This window comes from Lithobates pipiens, unplaced genomic scaffold (genome assembly GCF_037356315.1).
Source record: "Lithobates pipiens isolate NorthernLeopardFrog02 unplaced genomic scaffold, aLitPip1_a1.2 Scaffold_27, whole genome shotgun sequence".
Classification (NCBI taxonomy): Eukaryota; Metazoa; Chordata; class Amphibia; order Anura; family Ranidae; genus Lithobates; species Lithobates pipiens.
The window spans coordinates 27,347,701-27,369,276 of NW_027507788.1; the positions used below are offsets into that span (position 1 = coordinate 27,347,701).

A 21,576-nucleotide genomic window follows, 5' to 3' on the forward strand; every position below is an offset into this window, starting at 1 on the left:
GGGACTGGGATTGGAAGTGCCCAATATAGGTAAAGCAGCTGTGGCAGGACTATCATCTTAAACGCCGCTAATCGGCCTGACCAAGATAGTTCTACCTTAGATAACTCCTGTAATTTCTTACTCATTTTGCCTAGAAATGGGGTGTACTTGGCTGCGAACAAGTTGTCTGTGGTTGCTGTAAGAGTTATCCCAATATATTTTATCCTATAATTTTTCCAGGAATATGGGAACCTTGAGCTAAGTTTCACTTTTAGAGGTGGAGCAATACCCAGGCCCATTATGTAAGATTTGCCTTTGTTGACCTTATAATAAGATAGTTTAATAAATAGTTCTAAAGCCTAGTGGACCAAAGCCAGAGAAGTTTCCACATCAGTGAGGCTCATAATGATATTGTCTGTGAATAGACTTATTGTATGGGTAGAGTTGGGCGTAGGAAAACCTTTAATGTCAGGGTGTGAGCAGATATAAATAGCCAGGGGCTCCATTAAAAGATTGAAGATTAGAGGAGACAAAGGGCAACCTTGTCTGGTGCCATTCGTGATGTTGAACGGCTTGAACAGTACACCTGAAGTGAAAACCTGGGCAGAAGGTTTGGAGTATAGAGCTAGGATCACACATCACAAGACAGTGGCATCACTGGGGGGGGGTGTGGGCCACATTGGGTGACACCCGCCAAAGGGGTGACACCTGTGGGCAGCAGCACCACTAATGCTGCAGGTCCTCACCCTGAAACTGATCTCTCGTGTCTCGCTGGCTGTCTCACACAGCGGAGCAGACCGAAGTCGCCTCCCCCTCCTCTCTGTTTACATCTACAGGAGGGGGTGGCTTCAGTCCACTCCACTGTGTGAGAGGGAGTCCAAGGGACACAACGCTGTAGACCGCGCTGTTCTGAGGTATGTAAAGTTTCATATAATTGCAAATGGACATGTGCTGGGGGCGCTATGGGAGAGGAGATGGGGGTCTGCACTGATGGAGGGGGTCTGCACTGATGGAGGGGGTCTGCACTGATGAAGGGGGGTCTGCACTGATGGAGGGGGGTCTGCACTGATGGAGGGAGGGTGGTCTGCACTAATGTGGGGGGGTCTGCACTGATGGAGGGTGGTGGTCTGCACTGAGGGGGATCTGCACTGATGGAGGGGGTGGTCTGCACTGAGGGGGGTCTGCACTGATGGAGGGAGGGTGGTCTGCACTGAGGGGGATCTGCACTGATGAAGGGGGGTCTGCATTGATGGAGGTAGGGTGGTCTGCACTGAGGGGGATATGCACTGATGAAGGGGGGTCTCCCCTGATGGAGGGGGGTGGTCTGCACTGAGGGGGATCTGCACTGATGGAGGGGGGTGGTCTGCACTGAGGGGGATCTGCACTGATGAAGGGGGGTCTGCACTGAGGGGGATCTGCACTGATGAAGGGGGGTCTGCACTGAGGGGGGGTCTGCACTGATGGAGGGGGTGGTCTGCACTGAGGGGGATCTGCACTGATGAAGGAGGGGGTCTGCACTGAGGGGGGGTTGCACTGCTAAAGGGGGGTCTGCACTGAGGGGGATCTGCACTGATGGAGGGGGGTGGTCTGCACTGATAAAAAGGGGGGTATGCTTTGATGGAGAGGAGTCTACACTGAGGGGGGTCTTTACTTGGTGAGGGGGGTCTGTACTGTGGTAGGGGGATCTATACTGCAGGAGGGGGGCCTGTACTTAGTGGGGGGTCTACACTGATGGAGGGGATATGTGCTTAGTGGGGGGGTCTATACTGAGAAAGGGGGGGTCTGTAGTTTGTGGAGGGGGTCTGTACTGAGGGGGGACTACAGTTGTTGGAGGGGGGATGACACCAATTTTTTCCGCACTGGGTGACACCAACCCTAGTGACTTCACTGACATAAGATATTACCTGAAAAGCCAAATCTCCTCAATACTTGGGAGAGATACTGTCAATTAATGTGATCAAAGGCCTTCTTTGCGTCTATTCACTTCCCTTTTTAAGACACTTACAGTATATCCACTTGCAGACCGGACCATTTTGCTGGTCAAAGACCAGACCACTTTTTGCGATTCGGTACTGCGTCGCTTTAACTGACAATTGCGCGGTCGTGCGATGTGGCTCCCAAACAAAATTGACGTCCTTTTTTTCCCACAAATAGAGCTTTCTTTTGGTGGTATTTGATCATCCCTGCGGTTTTTATTTTTTGCGCTATAAACAAAAATAGAGCGACAATTTTGAAAAAAACGCATTATTTTTTACGCGATTATTGATTGGTTTGCGCAAAAGTTATAGCATTTACAAAATAGGGATAGTTTTATGGCATTTTTATTAATAATTTTTTATTATTTTTTTTTTACTAGTAATGGCGGCGATCAGCGATTTTTATTGTGACTGCGACATTGTGGCAGACACATCGGACATTTTTGACACATTTTTGGGACCATTGTCATTTATACAGTAATCACTGCTATATAAATGCAGTGATTCCTGTGTAAATGACACTGGCAGTGAAGGGGTTAACCAGTGGGTGGCAGTGTAGGGGTTGGTTAAGTGTTCCTAGGGATGTGTTACTAACTGTGGGGGGGTTGGGCTTTCATTTAGTGAACACTGATCTCTGCTCCAATCACATGGAGCAGAGATCAGCGTCACTAGTTGCTAGGCAGAATGGAGAAATGCTGTTTACACGGCATTTCCTCCATTCAGCCGTCCCGTGAGATGATCGCGGGTATGCCCGCGGCGATCGAGTCCGCGGGACCCGCGACCGGACTCACGGGGGTCCCGACCGGCACGCGAGCGCGCCGGCGGCGGCATTGAAGATTGGACGTACCTGTACGCCAATATGCCTGCCCGTGCCATTCTGCCGACGTACATTGGCGTGCGCTGGTCGGGAACCGGATATAGAGATTCAAGGATGTTGACTTTTGGTTAATGGTTTAGGATTTCTCAAGAAGGAATGATAGGGGTCTCTGTCAATAAGGTGAGCATACAAAATTGTTGTCCCTTAGTCAGCTGGGTAAATAAACTCTGTCTATTCACAATAGTAACACGTAGAAGTCTGAAGGCCTGTAAACTTAGAAGAGTAGTTTTATTTAACTTTCACGCCTTGTCCCACAGGAGAAAGATTATATTTCAATGTCTGATACCAATTCAATATCAAACTGAAAACCAAACTAGTATTGTCCCTTTTCCAGGTATTATTTACTTGCAGTGGTAGTAAATAGACATGTGCTGTTCGTTTCGTTCCAAATAAAAATTCGGACTAATTTTTGTTATTCAAAAATTTGGATATATCCGAATTTCCGAATTAGAATAGTAACCAATTGAAATGAATCCGAAATGACGAAAAAAAAATTCAGAAGAAATTCAAATTCGAATAGTTTTCGAATCATTTTCAAATACTTTTCGAATTCAAAAAGGGTTTCCAATTTGAAAAGTTTTCTAATTCGAAAAATGTTTTTGAATAGTTTGAATTTAAATAGTTTTCCTATTTCCAAAGAGAATTAAATCGAATAGAAAAAAAATAATATCTTTTTTCAATTCTATTCCTTTATTTTCTAGTCTATTGTATTCTTTTTGGAAATTGGAAAATTATTCGAATGCGAAAACTATTCGAAAACTTTTTGAATCCGATTCGAAAACTTTTTGAATCCGATTCGAAAACTTTTTGAATCAATTCGAAAACGAATAAACAAAATTAATTAAAGCTAATGAAACAAATTTAACTAAACAATTTTATGTAAATAACGAATCGAAACAAAACAATTATTTTCGTTCTGTACATGTCTTGTAGTAAACTTTATTTATTATTAATGGCCAGCGGTTTACTACTGCTTTAATAAATCAAACCTTTTTTTGGGAATATTTCTACTACAGCAATATCTTTGTTTTGACAATTATTCCCTCAAGGTCCCTTTATCTCTGAGACCGGGAAACATTCATGTGACTCTGGATTTTGGCCTAGCTGAAAAAGTTCTGAAAATAAAATATCCATTTATTCTGGGTAACACAATAAAGAGGGAGGCGACGCTGGAGAATGTTTGGGAATTTGTGAAGCCGTTTGGCCCCCAGGGCACACATCAAGTCTGTGAAAAAGAAAATTGGGATCTTGAGGAGTCCATATAATTTGTAGCACAATCTGGTCCATGAATCCCAGAGATCAGGACCAGCAGCAGATGATATATATGTCCCCAGGCTGTGGTACTACAACAGCCTGCGTCTTCTGTCAGACTAGACTGAAGCCAGGCCATCACTTTTTTTCTCTTTGCTGCAGCCTTCCCTCCATGCTTCCCTGCAGCCTTCCCTGTAGACTGTGGCTCTGGTGGTGGACTTGTGGCAGGAAGAGGATGAGGGGGAGGAGGATGGGTGAGCTCACATACATGGCTGTTGTCAGTCAGCTGGCCCCTCAACCCCTTCTGAAGGGCCTGTGCAAAAATACCCTCACAGAGGAAGAGTTGGCCCTCCTCTAATTGTTGCAACCTGGTAGCTAGATAGCAGCCATAGGCCTCTTCAGCATCGGGGTGCTCCGGAGGGCATCGCTTTCCTCCCTAATGAGGCCCAGTGCTGCCTCCTCTGTCATCGTCCCCTTCCTGGGCCTTTTGGTGGTAAGGTGGAGGGGAGGCACCTGGGATTGTGTGAGGCTACTGGGCCCGGCCACCTCCTGCCTGACACTGTGCCCGACCTCCTTCTGGCTGAGACTGGGCATGGCCACCTCCTGCCTGCCACTTTCCAGACCCTCCTCCTGGCTGAGCTCATCCTGTGTATAAAAAAGGGACATAGTTTTCGTTTTTGGTTCATCAATCACACGCAATTTTCAGCTCATGACTTGCAAATTCAATGTTAATAAATATAAAAGCATTTTTCAAGCTGGTCACAAACATTTTTGGCCACTACTGTCAATTGATATGTATACATATTTTTTTTTATACAATCATTCATTTGTAATCAATTATCACATCTAGTTAACATCATTAATATTAGGACAATAAATATGTCTAAAAATAATATACCTGACTCCAGCTGGGCGCATCCACTTCTTCCAGGATGGAAGGCCCAGGTTGTTCCTGGGAAGCCTCAGCTGGGTTGGAGGGAAGGGTGCAGGGAAGGGTCGAAAGGTCGACCAGAAACCACAGTTTGTTGAAGTACCACAGTGTTGGGACATACACATTATCTGATGATGCTCCTGATCTAAGGGAAGCCTGGATCTTATTGTGCCCCTTCTTATACATGTTCCTCGAAATCCCAATTTTCTTCTCCAAGAACTGGATGGTTGCATATGGGACCTGAGTCTTTACAAATTCCAGAAGTTTCTCCAGCGTTGCCTTCCTTACTTGTTTATTGTAATATAAACTGTATTTGACTTCCCACAGATTCCTCATCTCGCTGTACTTGTCAATGAAACTGGACATAAATTCTGGGTCCCTAAACCGATTCATTTTCTCTGCAAGACAATACACAAGACAAAAACACTAATGTCAGCCTAAACTCTCATAATCATATCCCAATCTAGGCCTTAATCTTTAAGCAGTATAGGCCACTGATGTTCCAAAGAGGAACAGGTTCATCCTGCTTCTTCAGCACACCAAACGTACGTACGACACACGCGTGTACTTTATATACACTGCGCATGCGTTGCCCGCGTCGCCCGCCCCTGACGTTCTTTCTAGTGTATTCACTGCCCCTTCTCTTCAGTGCACAGTAGGAACGACATGGCACAGATAGAGCAGGTGCCTACTATTAGTAATTCCAGTAACGAAGAGAAAAGCCCGTAGCCAGAAATGTCACGCTCTTGGAGGAGATTTAAGACCTCAAATATGTCCTTTGTAGAAATGTTGGACATCTTGAGGACGACCTACTATGATGGGAAGTATGGACCGTACCCAAACCCTAATGTGAGAAAGGCCAAGATCATGACTAAAGTTGTGAAGAGTCTGCAGAAGAAGTTTGGGGTACGACGATGCAAGGAGCAATTGAGGAAATGCTGGTCAGACCTGAAACTGAGGGAGCACGATCAATACAGAAGGATCAAGAAAGTGCTTCGAAAAAGTAAGTACTTGTCGTGTGTTCTTATTATTATTACTTACATGCTGCGCTACATGATTTTCTATACTGTAGGACATTTTAAAATGGCAAGTTTCAGGTTATTGGGCACAGTAATCATTCGTAGTAAACATTGTTCGCTCATTAAATACAATGTTTTGGGCAGATATAGGTTAAATACCTAAATTTGTGTGCTAAAGTATACCTTTTGTTTCCTTCTCATAGGGGAACAAAGACTCGGAGAACACCACTAAACAGAGGACACCAGGAACCCCCCACCTGACAAAGAAGAGGGACTCCAGAAAACACCACACCCTGAGGATCTGGAGGAAGGAGAGGTGGAGGAACTTGGCGAACTTGTCACCATAGCAGGTGAGTGTCTGACACCCCAGCTTCAGGTGATATATGTACATGTTTTTCCTAAATTTTTAAGGTGATTTGCTGGTTGTGGAAGAGCAAGCTGAACATTTCACAAGTGACAGTGCACAAAGGCTAATCCAGGACATCATGACATGGAATCGTGAAATTGACATCATAAGAAATAAACTAAATTTTATGGAGCAGCAAATGAAGAACATGATTGATGTGTTAGAGGAGAATTTTAAAAATCTAAAAAATGCATATTTTTTGGTAATTAGTAAAAGCCAAATTTTGAAGATGCACACAGTGTGTCAACATGTGCCAACTGCCATCAGGGGAGATCAATGCATGCGTTTGGTGGGTGCAACTCCTTCCTCCAAAATGAAGTAGGTGAGAGGAAGGGGTTGCCCCCCAAAACACGTCCACTGATCATCCATGATGGGAGATAACACATGTTGACATTAGGCATGAGATCAGGAGGGAAATACCCATTTTGACTTCCAATTTGTGAGCATCTTCAAAATTTGGCTTTTACAGGGGTGACTGTGAATGTGTGAACCTGAACACAGTTAAAAATGTGATAATCAACAATGTGTGGCTTCTTCTTTCAATGCTCAATACCATTTTTTTTATATAAATTTTGTGTTTGCAGTGACAATGGGCCTTATTTACTAAAGAAAAATCCACTTGGCACTACAGGTGCACTAGGAGAACGTAGGATACAGCCCAAAACAAACACAAGCAATAAAGAAAATTTGAGATTTTAACTGATTTTGTTTTGGTTTTAATACACATTGTCTGGCATAGCAATGGCACCCCCCAGCCATAATAAAATTTACATATTTCTCCCGAACTTCATGGGCACTTTGGGGGGCCAAGCCAGTATGGCCAGTATCCTGGCCCATCAGAGGATTATCGGTAATAAGTCCGGCCTCAAGCCCAACTGAGGCAAGATAATTTGTGAAATTTGTTCTTAAATAATTGTACAGTATGCAGCAAGAAAGGGTGATATGATTGTGTTTGTAGTCTGCCATACGGATTGCTGTCAGAAACAGGCGGAACTGGCTGGCCATTATCCCAAAGGAATTCTCAACAACTCTTCTTGCTCTGGCCAGCTGGTAGTTAAAAACCCTCCTCTCCAGGGTGAGGGTCCTCTGGGGGAATGGCTTCATCAGGGGCTCGCCCAGACCTTCATCTGCAATAAAGATGAAGGGGACACTGGGGTAACTCCATCTGGGGGAAGACTCCTCCATCCGAAATCCGGCCATTCTTCCCCACGTCCACATACAGGAATTCATATTGTGCTGACACCATTGCCATTAACACTACACTATTAAACCCCTTATAGTTATAATAGTAAGACCCCATATGGGATGGTGGGACAGTGGGGACATGCTTCCCATCAGTTGCCCCTCCACAGTTGGGAAAGTCCCAATGGTCGGCAAAATGGGAAGCCACAGTCTGCCATTCCTGTGGCGTTGAAGGAAACTGTAGAGTCAAACAAGAAAAAAAAATATTAGTACTTTTGCACATTACATTGCAAGCAGATTACACAAAAAACATTGTTGCCCAACATCAGTATAACATTTATTTTAAGGAGTATTTAAAGACAAAAATATAAGGCCCACTTATCAGAGCTCCCCCGCCCCGCTATGATGGCACATTGATAACATTTAAGGGGGGGGGGCTTATGAATTAATTTAAGGACACACATAACATTTGGACATATTTTAGGGGGTGTTTTGGGTAAAACACTACAATGGAGCTGACAGTATACATTGTTAAGTGACAAGGCCATAGGTGTATATGGGCCCAGGATAGCATGCTGGGGAGGTTATTGAAGGCAAATATGCATGAAGGACAAAAAAGGAGCATTAAAAGATTCCAGCATGCATGAGGACAAAGGGGACATTCACAGCATATTACAATCATGATAATTAGGGAACAATGAAAGAAATACAATATATTAGCAAACATTAAATACATATAATGTGATGTTAAAGGACCTGAAAAATGTCAGAACAGGTCTCTGGGATAATGATCCCCAGAGCCTGGGGGGAGATGCCAGTCGAGAACTTGAGGTCCTGCAAACTTCTCCCAGTCACAAAGTACCGCAACATGGCGACTAGACTCTGCTCTGGAATGATGGCTTGCCTCATGCAGGTATCCTGCCTGCTGATATAAGGGGTCAGCAAAGCCAACAGATGGTGAAAAACGGGGTCCGTCATCCAGAGAAAGTTCCTGAAATCATCAGGATTAGTCTCCTGGATCTCACAAAGCAAAGGCATGTGCAAGAATTGGTCACGCTGGAGTAACCAATTCTTGGCCCATGAACTCCTCCCCACCCTGTTCATGCACTGGGCTTGTGTCAAAGCTAGAACCCCAACACCAAGCCCCTGCACAGCACGAAATCTACAATGAGTACGTACACGCAACATGGCTTCAAAACAGTCAGCTGGTCAGAACGAACTTAACAGAGCCCACTGAAGAACAGCAAGGCCTGTGAAGAGCGAGCTGAAAATGAGCGGACAAGAACGCACTGAAAAACTGATACAAACTGACTACATGCACTGAAAAACAGATACAAACCCACAAGCACAAACTGAACAGCAGTTAAACGATCTGAAAAAGCATGAGTCTGAAAAGCGCGAATTGTCTCTCACCAAACTTCTACTAACACGAGATAAACACGAGATTAGCAGAAGGAGCCCAAAGGGTGGCGCACTGGCTATTGAACTTCCTTTTTATAGTCCCGTCGTACATGTTGTACGTCACCGCGTTCTTGGCGGTGGGACTTTGGTGTGTGCGCAAGACAGTTTCAGCTGAGTTTTTCCCGTCGGAAAATCCTTCAGAGTTTATTCCGACGGGAAAACCGGTCGTGTGTACATGGCATAAGACCTCACAGTTGAAGACCACGAGGCAAGTTTTTTGGCATCTGGTTACCCTGCAGTAATGTACAACTACTGGTACACAGTGCAAATTTCAGGACACTACACAGTTACAGGGATCAATTTAGGGTCTTTAGTAGGGATAAGCCGAACACCACCCGGTTTGGTTCGTACCAGAACATGTGAATAGACAAAAAAATTGTGCGAACAAGTAAACACTGTTAAAGTCTATGGGTCAAAAGTGTTCATTTTAAAGGCTTATTTGCAAGTTATTGCCATAAAAAGTGTATGGGGACCCGGGTCCTGTACCTGGGGACATGTAGCAATGCAAAAAAACTTTTTAAAACTGCAATTTTTTCAGAAGCAATGATTTTAATAATGTTTAAAGTGAATATTCCTGTAAATATCTTGCCTGGGTCCCCTTAGTCTGCCTGTAAAATAGCACATCTTTCCCATGTTTATAACAGTACAGCAGCAAAATTAAATTTCGAAAGGAAATATACATAAAAAATCATTGCAAAAAACAGCATGGGTTCCCATTCAGGTCTGGTACGTATTTATGTATTTTAAGGGGAACTCTTTTTTTTTTAAATGGCGTGGGCCCCCCCCCCCCCAAAATCTATACCAGACCTTTATCCGAGCATGCAACCTGGCAGGCCGCAGGAAAAGGGGGGACGAGAGAGCACCCCCCTTCCTGAACCGTACCAAGCAACCATATGCCCCCTCAACATGGGGAGGGTGCTTTGGGGTCCCCCCCAAAGCACCTTGTCCCCATGTTGATGCAGGGTATGGTGGTCACCACAAGATCTATAATGGTAAAGTCCATCAGAGCTTCACACATTGCCACTGGAGTCCTCTCATCACCTTTACCCTCAGCTTCTTTAACAAGGTAGTGATTGTCTTGGAGGTGTGTTTGGGGGTCAGTGTCATGTTGGAATACTGCCCTGTGGCCCAGTCTCCAAAGGGAGGGGATCATGCTCTGTTTCAGTATGTCACAGTACATGTTGGCAATCATGGTTCCCTCAATGAACTGTAGCTCCCCAGTGCCGGCAGCACTCATGACACTCCCACCACCATGCTTGACTGTAGGCAAGACACACTTGTCTTTGTATTCCTCACCTGGTTGCCACCACACAAGCTTGACACCATCTGAATTAAATACGTTTATCTTGGTCTCAGCAGACCACAGGACATGGTTCCAGTAATCCAGTCTGCTTGTCTTCAGCAAACTGTTTACAGGCTTTCTTGTACATCATCGTTAGAAGAGTCTTCCTTTTGGGACAACAGCCATGCAGACCAATTTGATGCAGTGTGCGGCGTATGGTCTGAGCACTGACAGGCTGACCCCCCCCCCACCCTTTCAACCTCTGCAGCAATGCTGGCAGTACTTATACGTCTATTTCCCAAAGACAACCTATGGATATGACTCTGAGCACGTGCACTCAACTTCTTTAGTCGACAATGGTGAGGCCTGTTCTGAGTGGAACCTGTCCTGTTAAACCGCTGTATGGTCTTGGCCACCGTGCTGCAGTTTCAGGGTCTTGGCAATCTTTTTATAGCCTAGGCCATCTTTATGTAGAACAACAATTCTTTTTTTTCAGATCCCTAGAGAGTTCTTTGCCATGAGGTGCCATGTTGAACATCCAGTGACCAGTATGTGTGAGTGAGAGCGATAACACCAAATTTAACACACCTGCTCCCCATTCACACCTGAGACCCTGTAACATTAACGAGTCACATGACACCAGGGAGGGAAAATGGCTAATTGGGCCCAATTTGGACATTTTCACTTAGGGGTGTACTCACTTTTGTTGCCAGCGGTTTAGACATTAATGGCTGTGTGTTGAGTTATTTTGAGGGGACAGCAAATTTACACTGTTATACAAGCTCTACAATCACTACTTTACTTTGTAGAAAAGTGTAATTTCTTCAGTGTTGTCACATGAAAAGATATAATAAAATATTTAAAAAATGTGAGGGGTGTACTCACCTTTGTGAGATAAAGGAATATTTTATATATATATATACATATATATATATATATATATATATATATATATACATACATATATATATATATATATACACACATACATTCAGATAAGAACATTTACACCGTAAAACAAAAAATAACTCACTGTATGTTTGTTTTATTAAATTCCACTATAGGTGGAGTCCAGGCATCGTATATACAGAACAAACTCCCCCAGCTCTCTATACCTTCCACCTGCATCCTCACCTGCCAAGATGTTTGCTGTGATCCTCCTCCTGCTGTGTACTGGATTCTCTGCTTCTGGAGGTAAGATGTCTCTCCCTTCCCATCTAATTCCACCCTATAGGGAGTTTAGAAACTATTGTTTAATATTTTACACTATAGAATAGAAAGCCAATCAGAATTTAGTATTGGGCAGCTTGGGATGGGCAGATTCATTTAAGTGATTTATGATTTTTTGCTTTGGGTTATTTTACATCACTGCTTTTTTTTCTGCACTGTTATTGAATAAGCCTGCAGATTGAATGAAATTATGGTATTTCATAATTCGCTTTAAGCAGGTTTTCTTAACCTAGGGTCCGTGAACCACTAAGTAGTCCATAAATAGGTTTCAAGAAGTCAGGGAGGATCAGATTAAAAAAAAATAATATACATTCATTATACAACCCCTCCCCCCTGGTTTCCTATTGAAAGAAATGTAAAGAATACACCCTACCACTTCACTATTTATAAGGCCGACTGCTATGTCTCTTGACTCATTGACCCACGTTTACCATTTATATTTGTATCATATTTGTATCATCATGGGGGGTCCATAGCTTTCATCGCATTCCTAAAGGTTCAGTGATCAGTCACTCAAAAAAAGGTTAAAGCGGGAGTCCGCCGGGACTCCGCGTTTTTTTTTTTTTTAAAAAGCCAGCAGCTACAAATACTGCAGCTGCTGACTTTTAAAATAGTGACACTTACCTGTCCAGCGCGCCCGCGATGTCAGCACCCGAAGCCGATCTCCCGATCGTCTCTCGGGTGCTGCCGCCGCCATCTTGGGTATGGGAATCAGGAAATGGAGCCTTTCGGCTTCATTTCCCGGTTCCCTACTGCGCATGCGCGAGATGCGCTGCGCAATGAGGACGGTCCCCGCTGCCTCTGGAATCTGTGTGTTTCCCAGCAGGCAGCGGGGGACTTTCGGAAAAGGGCGTAATCTACGCCCCTTTCCGCAGAGAGCTATCCCGGAAGCGGGTGCAGATACCTGTACTGTACAGGTACCTGCACCCCCCTGAAAGGTGCCAATTGTGGCGCCGGAGGGGGGGAGGGTTCCGATGAGCGGAAGGTCCACTTTAGGGTGGACCTCCGCTTTAAGAACCACTGTCTTAAAGGATAAGTCTTGTGTCTTTTGAAATATGTTTGTACTTGCAGAATCATAGTTGTGATTGCTTTATTTTTTTAAATATTGGATATAAAGAGGTAATAAGTGTACTTGTTTTTCATTGACTTAACATTGCATGGAGAGAGAGAAAGAGAAAGAAAGGTGAGAAAGCAAGAGAAAGAAAGGAGGGGGGGGGGAGAGAAGGAAAGGAGGGAGGGAAAGAAAAAGAAAGAAAGAGAAAGAAAAAGAAAGAAAGAAAGAGAAAGAAAGAAAGAAAGAAAGAGAAAGAGAAAGAAAGAAAGAAAGAGAAAGAGAAAGAAAGAAAGAGAAAGAAAGAGAAAGAAAGTGAAAGAAAGAGAATGAAAAAGAAAAAGAAAGAAAGAAAGACATTTTTTATTTCTCTCATGCTGTTACAAAGCCAGTTCTGCTGGTGGTGGGATGTATTTCCCATACTGTGCATATATAAATATACATTACACACACATATGGTATCTTTGTCCTGCTAATCACACCTCCTGCACTCTGCCACATTGCTGAAGCCAAAAGGTAGGGCTCTGCTGTGAAGAAGTGACTGATTGGGGTGCTTTGTGATTTGGGGGGTCTTTGTGATGGGGGGACTCTGATGTGATTTGGGACTCTGACCTGCTGGGGGAGGATCTGACATATAGGGAGGACTCTGATGTATAGGAGGGACCCTGATGTGACGGGGGCTCTAATGTGAAGGGGGACTTTTGATTTTCATGAAGGTGGCTATGGATCATACCAGGCTCAGGTTTCTCATTAATAAGTCAATTTACAATTTTTAGACTGGGGGACTTTGCCATGACTTAAAAAAGGTTGAAAAAGGCTGTATTATAAATATAAATATATATATATATATATATATATTTTTTTTTTTTTTTTATTTTTTTTTTTTTATTAAAGTCTTTTTTTTTTTTTTCAGAATTTAAGTGTACAACGATCCCAGGAAAACTGAAACAGATTGATGCCGGCGCTGGTGAAGTGTATGGTGTGAATGATAATGATGACATTTACCGCTGGGTAGATAATGAATGGGAACAAATTCCTGGGAAGCTCATCCATGTTTCTGTTGGACCTGCTGGAGTTTGGGGTGTGAACAGAGACAACAACATCTATAAGCTCCAGGATAATGAATGGATGTCTGTATCAGGTAGAAAAAAAAAAAAGATAAATGATACACAAGATATCACCAGAACATATCTAATACATATTTATACCATCTACATAATATTGAGATATTCTGCTTCACTTTAGAATGTACATTGCTATTATTCATTAATAATAAAAAAAATACACTGCATTTTTTTTTTTGCGCTATTGAGTCTGGCAGGAACATAGAGTTGCACATGGAATTAGAAAAACAAGTAGAAATGGCACTGGCCCCTATTAGCTCAAGATGGAAAAAAGTTTTTTTTATAAATATACTATACAAAAGCTGTTTTATGAGATAAATGCGAGGCTGTATATGTAATAAAAATATTACTGAAAAAAAAAAATTAATAAAGAAAAAAATAAGAAAGATTTTTTATAAAACTCATGTTAGAACCTCTGCCAGGTATTAGTAAACACTGGTAAATGTGCATATTGAACCTTCTAGTGTATTAGACCCACAAAATGTCTAAATACATCCAATCTCCTTATATATTAGAGCCCGTGGAGTGGTTGTTTACATCACAGAGGGTATAGCACACTATATTTGTACACTTTTCTACATTTTTAAAATCACCTGCACGTTTAACAGCAGGGGATACACTTTTAATTTTCATGCCGAAGAAAGTGAATCATTATCACCTATGGTTCGGGAAATATGACTGTTTAAATTTGAGCTCCAATTAAACCAACTTTGGAACGTTGAACTCCCATTACTGGGGAACCTTCCATACTGGTGTACGATCGAGTTGCGGGTGGACCCCCGAGGGTGCTGAGGTGGGGGGGGGGGGCATGCCAGACAGATCTCTGGTCAGCTTGGAGCAAAATGTGATCAAAGTGACTGACTTTGAGTTCCTGTTTCTGGGGAACCACTGGTGAAAACCCGCCAAAACTTTGCACACTTGTAGGGGAGAAATTTGGAGCCCCAATAACCTAAGGCCGGCCTGTACTGACTCCTCAAAGAAGGTACCCCTAGGACACCTAATTTTAACATTGGTGCCTATGTGAAAACTTGCCATGTTTGGGACCCAATTGCTCCCCCGTTTTAGGTCCAATAGGCCCCACACTTTGCATGCATACTCCCAAGACCCTCGACTATATGGAGCCGAAGAAAGTAAATAATTATCATCTATGGTTCGGGAAATATGACCGTTTAAATTTGAGTTCCAATTGAACCAACTTTGGAACTTTGAACTCCCATTACTGGGGAACCTTCCATACTCGTGTACCATCGAGTTGCGGATGGACCCCCCACCTGCGGGGGGGAATAAATTGTAGAGGCAGCTTTTACCCCACAACATATAAAAAGGCATCTTTTGAAGAGTTAAATCCGTAGCCCATCTTCTTTGTTCAATAGAGTTGCACATGTTGACTTGACATACAACCAGTTACTATGTTATGCACAAGCCTTAAATAGTAAGCAAAACAATTTCATTACCCCCCCCCTTGACTGAGCCAAATTCTCATGATTTTCACACGCTCCCCCCTCCAGGCAATGCAGTTGCAGTTGATAGCCACTCACCCCTGTCACATCTTCTCATACCCCTGTACTGCAGGCAGAGAGAGTGACAATTCTGCTCTAAATTCAGGAACAGTGCAGAATTGTTGGCACACCTTCACAGGAAGTTGGGTGGACTTCATTGGCAAGAGCAACAGGAATTATCCCTAGTCTTTGGTTGTCAGTGAGAGGAATAGTGCCCCAAGGGCCAGATAAAGTCAAGCATAGGGCCACTTCTGGCCCCTGGCCCACAGTTTGGAGACCATTACATTAGTGTGATGATCAGTGGGAAGAATGCTTCTTAAGCTTATGGTCATTGGGAAGAATTCCCCCCTTACAGATAGCCAAATAGATCAACGGTGTCAGTGGGAACTTATCTGAGATGCAGAAATTGCTCATTGCTCAATGTACCCCTAGCAACCTCTGGAGGAACCCAAAAGCAGGAACCCTGGTTGAAAAAGCCTGTGATAGATACTGTAACATAGATGCCAGCAATCCTGGAAAGATTAGAAGGACATTTTCCTATAACAAGAAATAAGGGCTCCCCTGCTGTTGAAACGTTGTGCTTTGTGGACTTGAGGGGGCAAAGCACATTTTAAAAAATAGGAGACGGGCCTACAAAAATAAAGACACTTGGCAACTGTGCTATTAGCAATAATGAGGTTCAGTCATCTATGTTACTAGACTGGAGGGTTATTGTTTTAATCTTCCCGGGGTTACTAAATTTTAATTTAATGGGCCATTGTTCTGTTTTGTGTTTTTTCATTAGGGCTCTTGAAGCAGGTAGATGCTGGTGGTGATAAGTTCTTGGGTGGAGTGAACGCACAAGACAAAATTTATTGCTTGAGAAAGAGTTGCACAGTTTCAGGATCTTCTGTTGTAACCTGGACCCTACTAGAAGGGGGGCTGAAATATTACAGCTGTGGGCCGGTGGGGTGCTGGGGAGTCGACAGCGCCAACCACATTTACTTCCGCCACAATGTCAAACCAACATCCTGCCAGGGAACCCAGTGGCAGCATGTTGAAGGTGCTCTGGTGATGATAGAGGTTAGCACAAATGGTTCTGTGTTTGGAGTCAACTCAGCAGGCAACGTATACCAAAGGTAATTTTTAAACTATGTATGTAGTAGCATTAAAGCAATGTGTATATACATTAAATGTGGTAATGGTAAATGTTGAAGGTAAACCATTTGGAAAAGTCTACTAGTTAGGCCTCATTTACACTGAACGTTTTTGGACATTTTTACGGCTGCTGTTTTTGGCATCAGACATTTTTTTTCCACAGTCAATAAACTCTCCAGCTTGTTATTCTATGTGTCCATGCACACATAAGCTGTTATCAACTGTTTTCGGCTGAGAAGTTTTTTGGCTGTAAAAAAAAAAAAAACTAGTGGGTTCTGAGAGGCTTTTTTCAGCTGTAAAAATGCTCTAATGTAATTACCGTTAAAAAAAAACACCTTAAAAAAGCAGATAAACGCTAAAAAACACGCCTCACCAGCGTCTAACGTTTTGGATCCATTGAAAGATAAATAAACAAAACGCTAAAAAAAACGCTATTGCAAAAATGTTGAAAAACTCACTGCAAAGCTACTGGCGTTTTTATAGCATTATTATAACGTCTTATAATTCCTTATAATTCAGCAACTACTGTGTATGCTCACATTTGTGTTAGAGGATCCTTGACTTTTTGCTCTCTTTATTCAACTGAGATTGTACTTTTGAACTTTTTGAACCCTCAACATGAGCATTAAATGATACCCCCCCCATTGACCATGGATTTTTATCTTTGACTATTTGGTCAGTCTGAAAAGCTTATCCTATTAACCACTTCAGCCTCGGAAGAAGTGACCCCCTTCCTGACCAGAGCACTTTTTGCGATACGGCACTGCGTGCCTGACTGACAATTGCGCAGTTGTGCGACGTTGCACCCAAACAAAATTGAAGTTCTTTTTTTCCCACAAATAGAGCTTTCCTTTGGTGGTATCTGCAGTTTTTATTTTTTGCACTATAGACAAAAAAAAGAGCGACAATTTTGAAAAAAAAGCAATATTTTTAACTTTTTGCTATAATAAATACCCCCAAATAATATATAAAAAAACTAATTTCTTTCTCAGTTTAGGCCGATATGTATTCTTCTACATATTTTTGTTAAAAAAAGAAAAAAAAATCACAATAATGCCAAAATCTATCTTGGACTGGATCTCCGCTCTCTACTCTAACCCTACAGCCACGGTCCAGGTGAATGGGATGGACTCTGACACTTTTGCGATCTCCAACGGTACTAGGCAGGGATGGCCACTTTCCCCTCTTCTATTTGTTCTTTTCCTAGAGCCATTTCTTTGCCATGTAAAAGACAACCCTAATATCAGTCGTGTCCATTCTGACCACTACCAACACAAAGTAGCGGCGTAGGCAGACGATCTCTTATTTTTTATCACCAAACCTATAACGTCCCTGCCTTCATTGCTACAAGAATTGAAACGCTATGGTTCTTTATCCAACTTTAAAGTCAATCTCCAAAAGTCAGAAGCTCTGAACATTTCCATACCGGACCGTACACTGATCGGTATATGACCTTTCTTCCCGTTTAAATGGGCTAACCCTTCTATTCAGTACTTGGGCACCAGAATTCCTGCAAACCCAAAAGATATCTTTTCCCTGAATTTTCAACCATTCCTATCAACGCTCACTGCAGACCTCAAGAGATGGGACCCCCTCGCCCTATCTTGGTTCGGCCGCTGGAATGTATTGAAGATGAACGCAATGCCACAGCTCCTATATTTGCTACAAGCTTTACCTATCAAATTACCCCAGACTTTCTTTCATGCAGTTCGTTCAACATTTATCAAGTTCCTATGGTGTGGCAAACATTCACGTATTGGTAGAGCAATGCTGCTAAGGCCGAAATTGAGGGAAGGCATTGGCTTCCCTGACCCTGCTCTTTATTACACAGCGACGCACATGACCCATGTGGTTGACTGGTGCCATCACAGGGAATTGAAACTCTGGGTCACACTACAGCAGGAGATGGCACAGGCCCCATTGGCTGGTCTACCCTGGGCGGGCAAGCAGTTAGAACCTCATGTAACTACTCAGCCGTTGATTAGCCCCTCACTTGCTGAGATGGAAAGATTTATCCGCCTTTCCTCCTTGACTAATTTTCCATCTCCTATGACCCAATCATTGGTCACCCTAGATTCCCCCCGGGTTTTTCTGACCCCGCCTTTACCATGCAAGCCCCGAAAGGGCTCCTATGAGCATCCCAGTTTCTAAGACCCACAGGCTGGATCCCAACAGGGACCTTAATATTAGAACATGCACCCATTGCGTTTGATAGTTGGAGAGCCCACTTCCTCGGCTCCTTACCCAAACATGTGCTCTTCTCTTGACAACTTCATTCCTTCGAAGAATTTTGTCTGAACAAAGGCCCAATTTGCGGTTCCCTTTCTAGGTCCTACAAAACTTTGCCGGACATACAAGCTTCCACAGACCCTCCTTTCTTAGCCAAATGGGAAAGAGACTTACAAACTACATTTACCACTCCACAGAAGGAACGCATACTCCTTTTTGCCCATAAGTCATCACTTTGCAGAAAATACCAGGAAATTTCCTACAAGCTGACCACATGCTGGTATCGCACACCGTCCGTGTTGGCCAAAATATTCCCCGGTCAATCTGACCATTGCTGGCGTTGTGAGCAACAAGCCGGCACTATTCTTCATGTCATGAATGCTCTATACTACAAACTTTCTGGCAACCAGTTGTATGACTCATCCACAAGTTCACAGTGTTTCTCAACCTCACTCCCATATCAAGAAAGTGTTACCACAAATCCCTACTTAAACACCTCCTCAACGCTGCTAGATCTTGCATCCCAAGTCAATGGAAGCAGCAATCTGCTCTCACTGTGGCCCAATGGTTCGCAAGGGTTAATGGCATTGAATGAATGGAAGACCTGACTGCCATGATCTGGGATAAATCTGAGGAACGTAAGACCAGAGGAATACCTCCGCGATATATAGCATGGCCCTCTTGATTACCAGAGGTGCTTGCTCCAAACCATGGTCATCAAACGGTTCGGTGAGCCGAGAGTGACCCTCGCTCCCTGGGTGGACTTCTCACCCCCTCCACCTCACCCATAAACCCCCTCCCCTCCCCCCCTTTTTTGCCCTTCTTCCTCATTTCTCCCCCCAAATCTCTCTCCTCCTTTCCCTTCTCTTTTATATCCACTTTCTCCCCTTTAAACTCAAAATCTGGTATGTTTCGACCCCAACTGACCACCGCACAATACTCTTCCCCCATGTACGGATACCCAAATTCTCCAAGGGTACCGAGGCTAATACCTATTGTACTATAAGTGATCTGGTGACCCGACAAGGTGAAGCCTTAATCTCACACCTCATAGGTATCTGGGTACCCTGCATATTTACAGAGCTGTACTTGTGTTATTATCCTCAGAATACTCACCATTAGTTCAGATACCACTAATAAGCAATTATATGTATGTAACTGTTTGTATCACATATTCTGTGAAGTTATCCTTTCATTGTATGTCGCATACCACTAAATAAAATAATAAAAATTACAATAAGCGTATATTGATTGGTTTGCGCAAAAGTTATAGCGTCTACAAAATAGGGGATAGATTTATGGCATTTTTATTATGAATTTTTTTTTTATTAGTAATGGTGGCTATCTGTGATTTTTATTGTGACTCCGATATTATGGCGGGCACATCGAACACTTTTGACCATTGTCATTTATACAGTGATCAGTGCTATAAAAATGCACGGATTACTGTATAAATGACACTGGCAGGGAAGGGGTTAACACTAGGGGGCGATCAAGGGGTTAAGTGTGTCCTAGGGAGTGATTCCAACTGTGGGGGGGGGGGGGATGAGCTACCACTGACATGACAGTGATCACTGCTCCCGATGACAGTGAGCAGTAGTTCCCTGTCATGTCACCAGGAAGAACAGGGAAAATGCCTTATTTACATAGACACTTCCCCGTTCTGCCAATCTGTGACACGATCGGGGAAGCCCTGGCAGTCATCAAGTTTTCGGGCCCTGTGGACATGGTCCCTTCCGGCAGCGTGCCCACAACGCTGTGTCTTAAAGGGGATGTACCTGTACGCCCATTTGCACAACCGTGCCATTGTGCCAACATATATCGTCGTGCACTGGTCGGCAAGCGGTTAATGTGTTTCTGATTTTGGTTCCATACAAATTTCCTTAGAAGAAACGCTATTTTTAATATAATTTTTTATGTTGTATAACTGAGAAAGATTTTTGTTTCAGGGATGGAATCAGTGCTGAAACCACAACCGGAACATCCTGGACCCAGCTAGACTTCTGCACCACTTTCAAGCACGTCACTTATGACAACGGCTTTCTGTGGCTCCTCAACCCAACTGGTGAAATCTATCGATGTGTAGAGAAAAATATATGATTTGGCCATAACACAAGACCAAGCATAGCAATCTATAGTGTGATCTGAGTCTAGATGATTACATGGATTGTTCTCTCCATCTATTCATCCCTGTTAAAGCAGTTGTATACCCGCTGAAGTTTTTTTTTTTCCTCACCTGCAAAGGAAAAGGCATAATGAGCTAGTATGCACGGCATACTAGCTCATTATGAAATACTAACCTTAGAACGAGGCCCCGACATCTGGCCCGATCCACGCCGAGGGAGCTGATATGTTCCCTCGGCGGTTCTTCCGGGTATCGGAGCCACGGTATCGTCACTTCCGCGCATGCGCATGGGAGATTTCTTTCCTTCAGGGTCTGGCGTCTGCCAGAATTTCAGCCAAGAATCCCCTGTGCGCATGTGCCACTGCAGTCAGCGGCGCATTGCAAGGGGAATATCTCCTAAACCGTACAGGTACATTTTTTTTTACCTACAAGTAAGCCTTATTATAGGCTTTCCTGTAGGTAAAAGTCATAAAAATGACTATACAACCACTTTAATTGGTGTTTGGGTATTCGTATATTTCTGCAATGATTTACACCGCAACCAAAGGCATCTAATTCTATCTAAGACTTTCAGGCCATCACATAATTGTATCTTATTTCAAACATTTTTCAAAGCAAATAAACTTTTTTTTCTTTCAAACAGTTTTCTTTGTCATTGTCAGAGAATTAGTGGCAAACAGATTTTTTTTTTTTCACTTTATTTGAATCTAACAATGCTGAATTTGCAACAGTCAAGCTTTTTCTTTCACAGTCCAATCACAGGCTGGGGGAGGCACAAGACCTATGAATGTTTTTTAACTGCTTCAATACCGGGCAC

The 21,576-nt window shown here is 43.2% G+C and overlaps 1 protein-coding gene across 3 annotated transcripts; it reads left to right on the plus strand.

Annotated features, from left to right (window-relative positions):
• Positions 1–570: 570 nt before the first annotated feature.
• On the plus strand, positions 571–21,372 carry LOC143933691 (fish-egg lectin-like). 3 transcript variants are annotated; one of them, XM_077456675.1, is made up of 5 exons: positions 571–589; positions 11,429–11,558; positions 13,559–13,786; positions 16,053–16,386; positions 20,584–20,995. In XM_077456675.1, exons 2-5 carry the CDS (start codon positions 11,507–11,509, stop codon positions 20,732–20,734), a joined length of 765 nt encoding a protein of 254 aa, XP_077312801.1. In that variant the 5' UTR covers positions 571–589; positions 11,429–11,506; the 3' UTR covers positions 20,735–20,995. The 3 variants fall into 3 exon arrangements, with proteins under 3 accessions (XP_077312801.1, XP_077312802.1, XP_077312800.1); XM_077456676.1 differs by lacking the exon at positions 571–589 and adding an exon at positions 855–893 and having other exon boundaries at positions 20,584–21,372; XM_077456674.1 differs by lacking the exon at positions 571–589 and adding an exon at positions 6,366–6,383.
• Positions 21,373–21,576: the final 204 nt, after the last annotated feature.

Coding starts and splice junctions, on each gene's coding strand:
- LOC143933691 (XM_077456675.1), top strand. CDS start 11,507: ATGTTTGCTGTGATCCTCCTCCTGCTGTGTACTGGATTCTCTGCTTCT. Junction 11,559..13,558: donor TGGATTCTCTGCTTCTGGAG/GTAAGATGTCTC, acceptor TTTTTTTTTCAG/AATTTAAGTGTACAACGATC. Junction 13,787..16,052: donor TGAATGGATGTCTGTATCAG/GTAGAAAAAAAA, acceptor TTTTTTCATTAG/GGCTCTTGAAGCAGGTAGAT.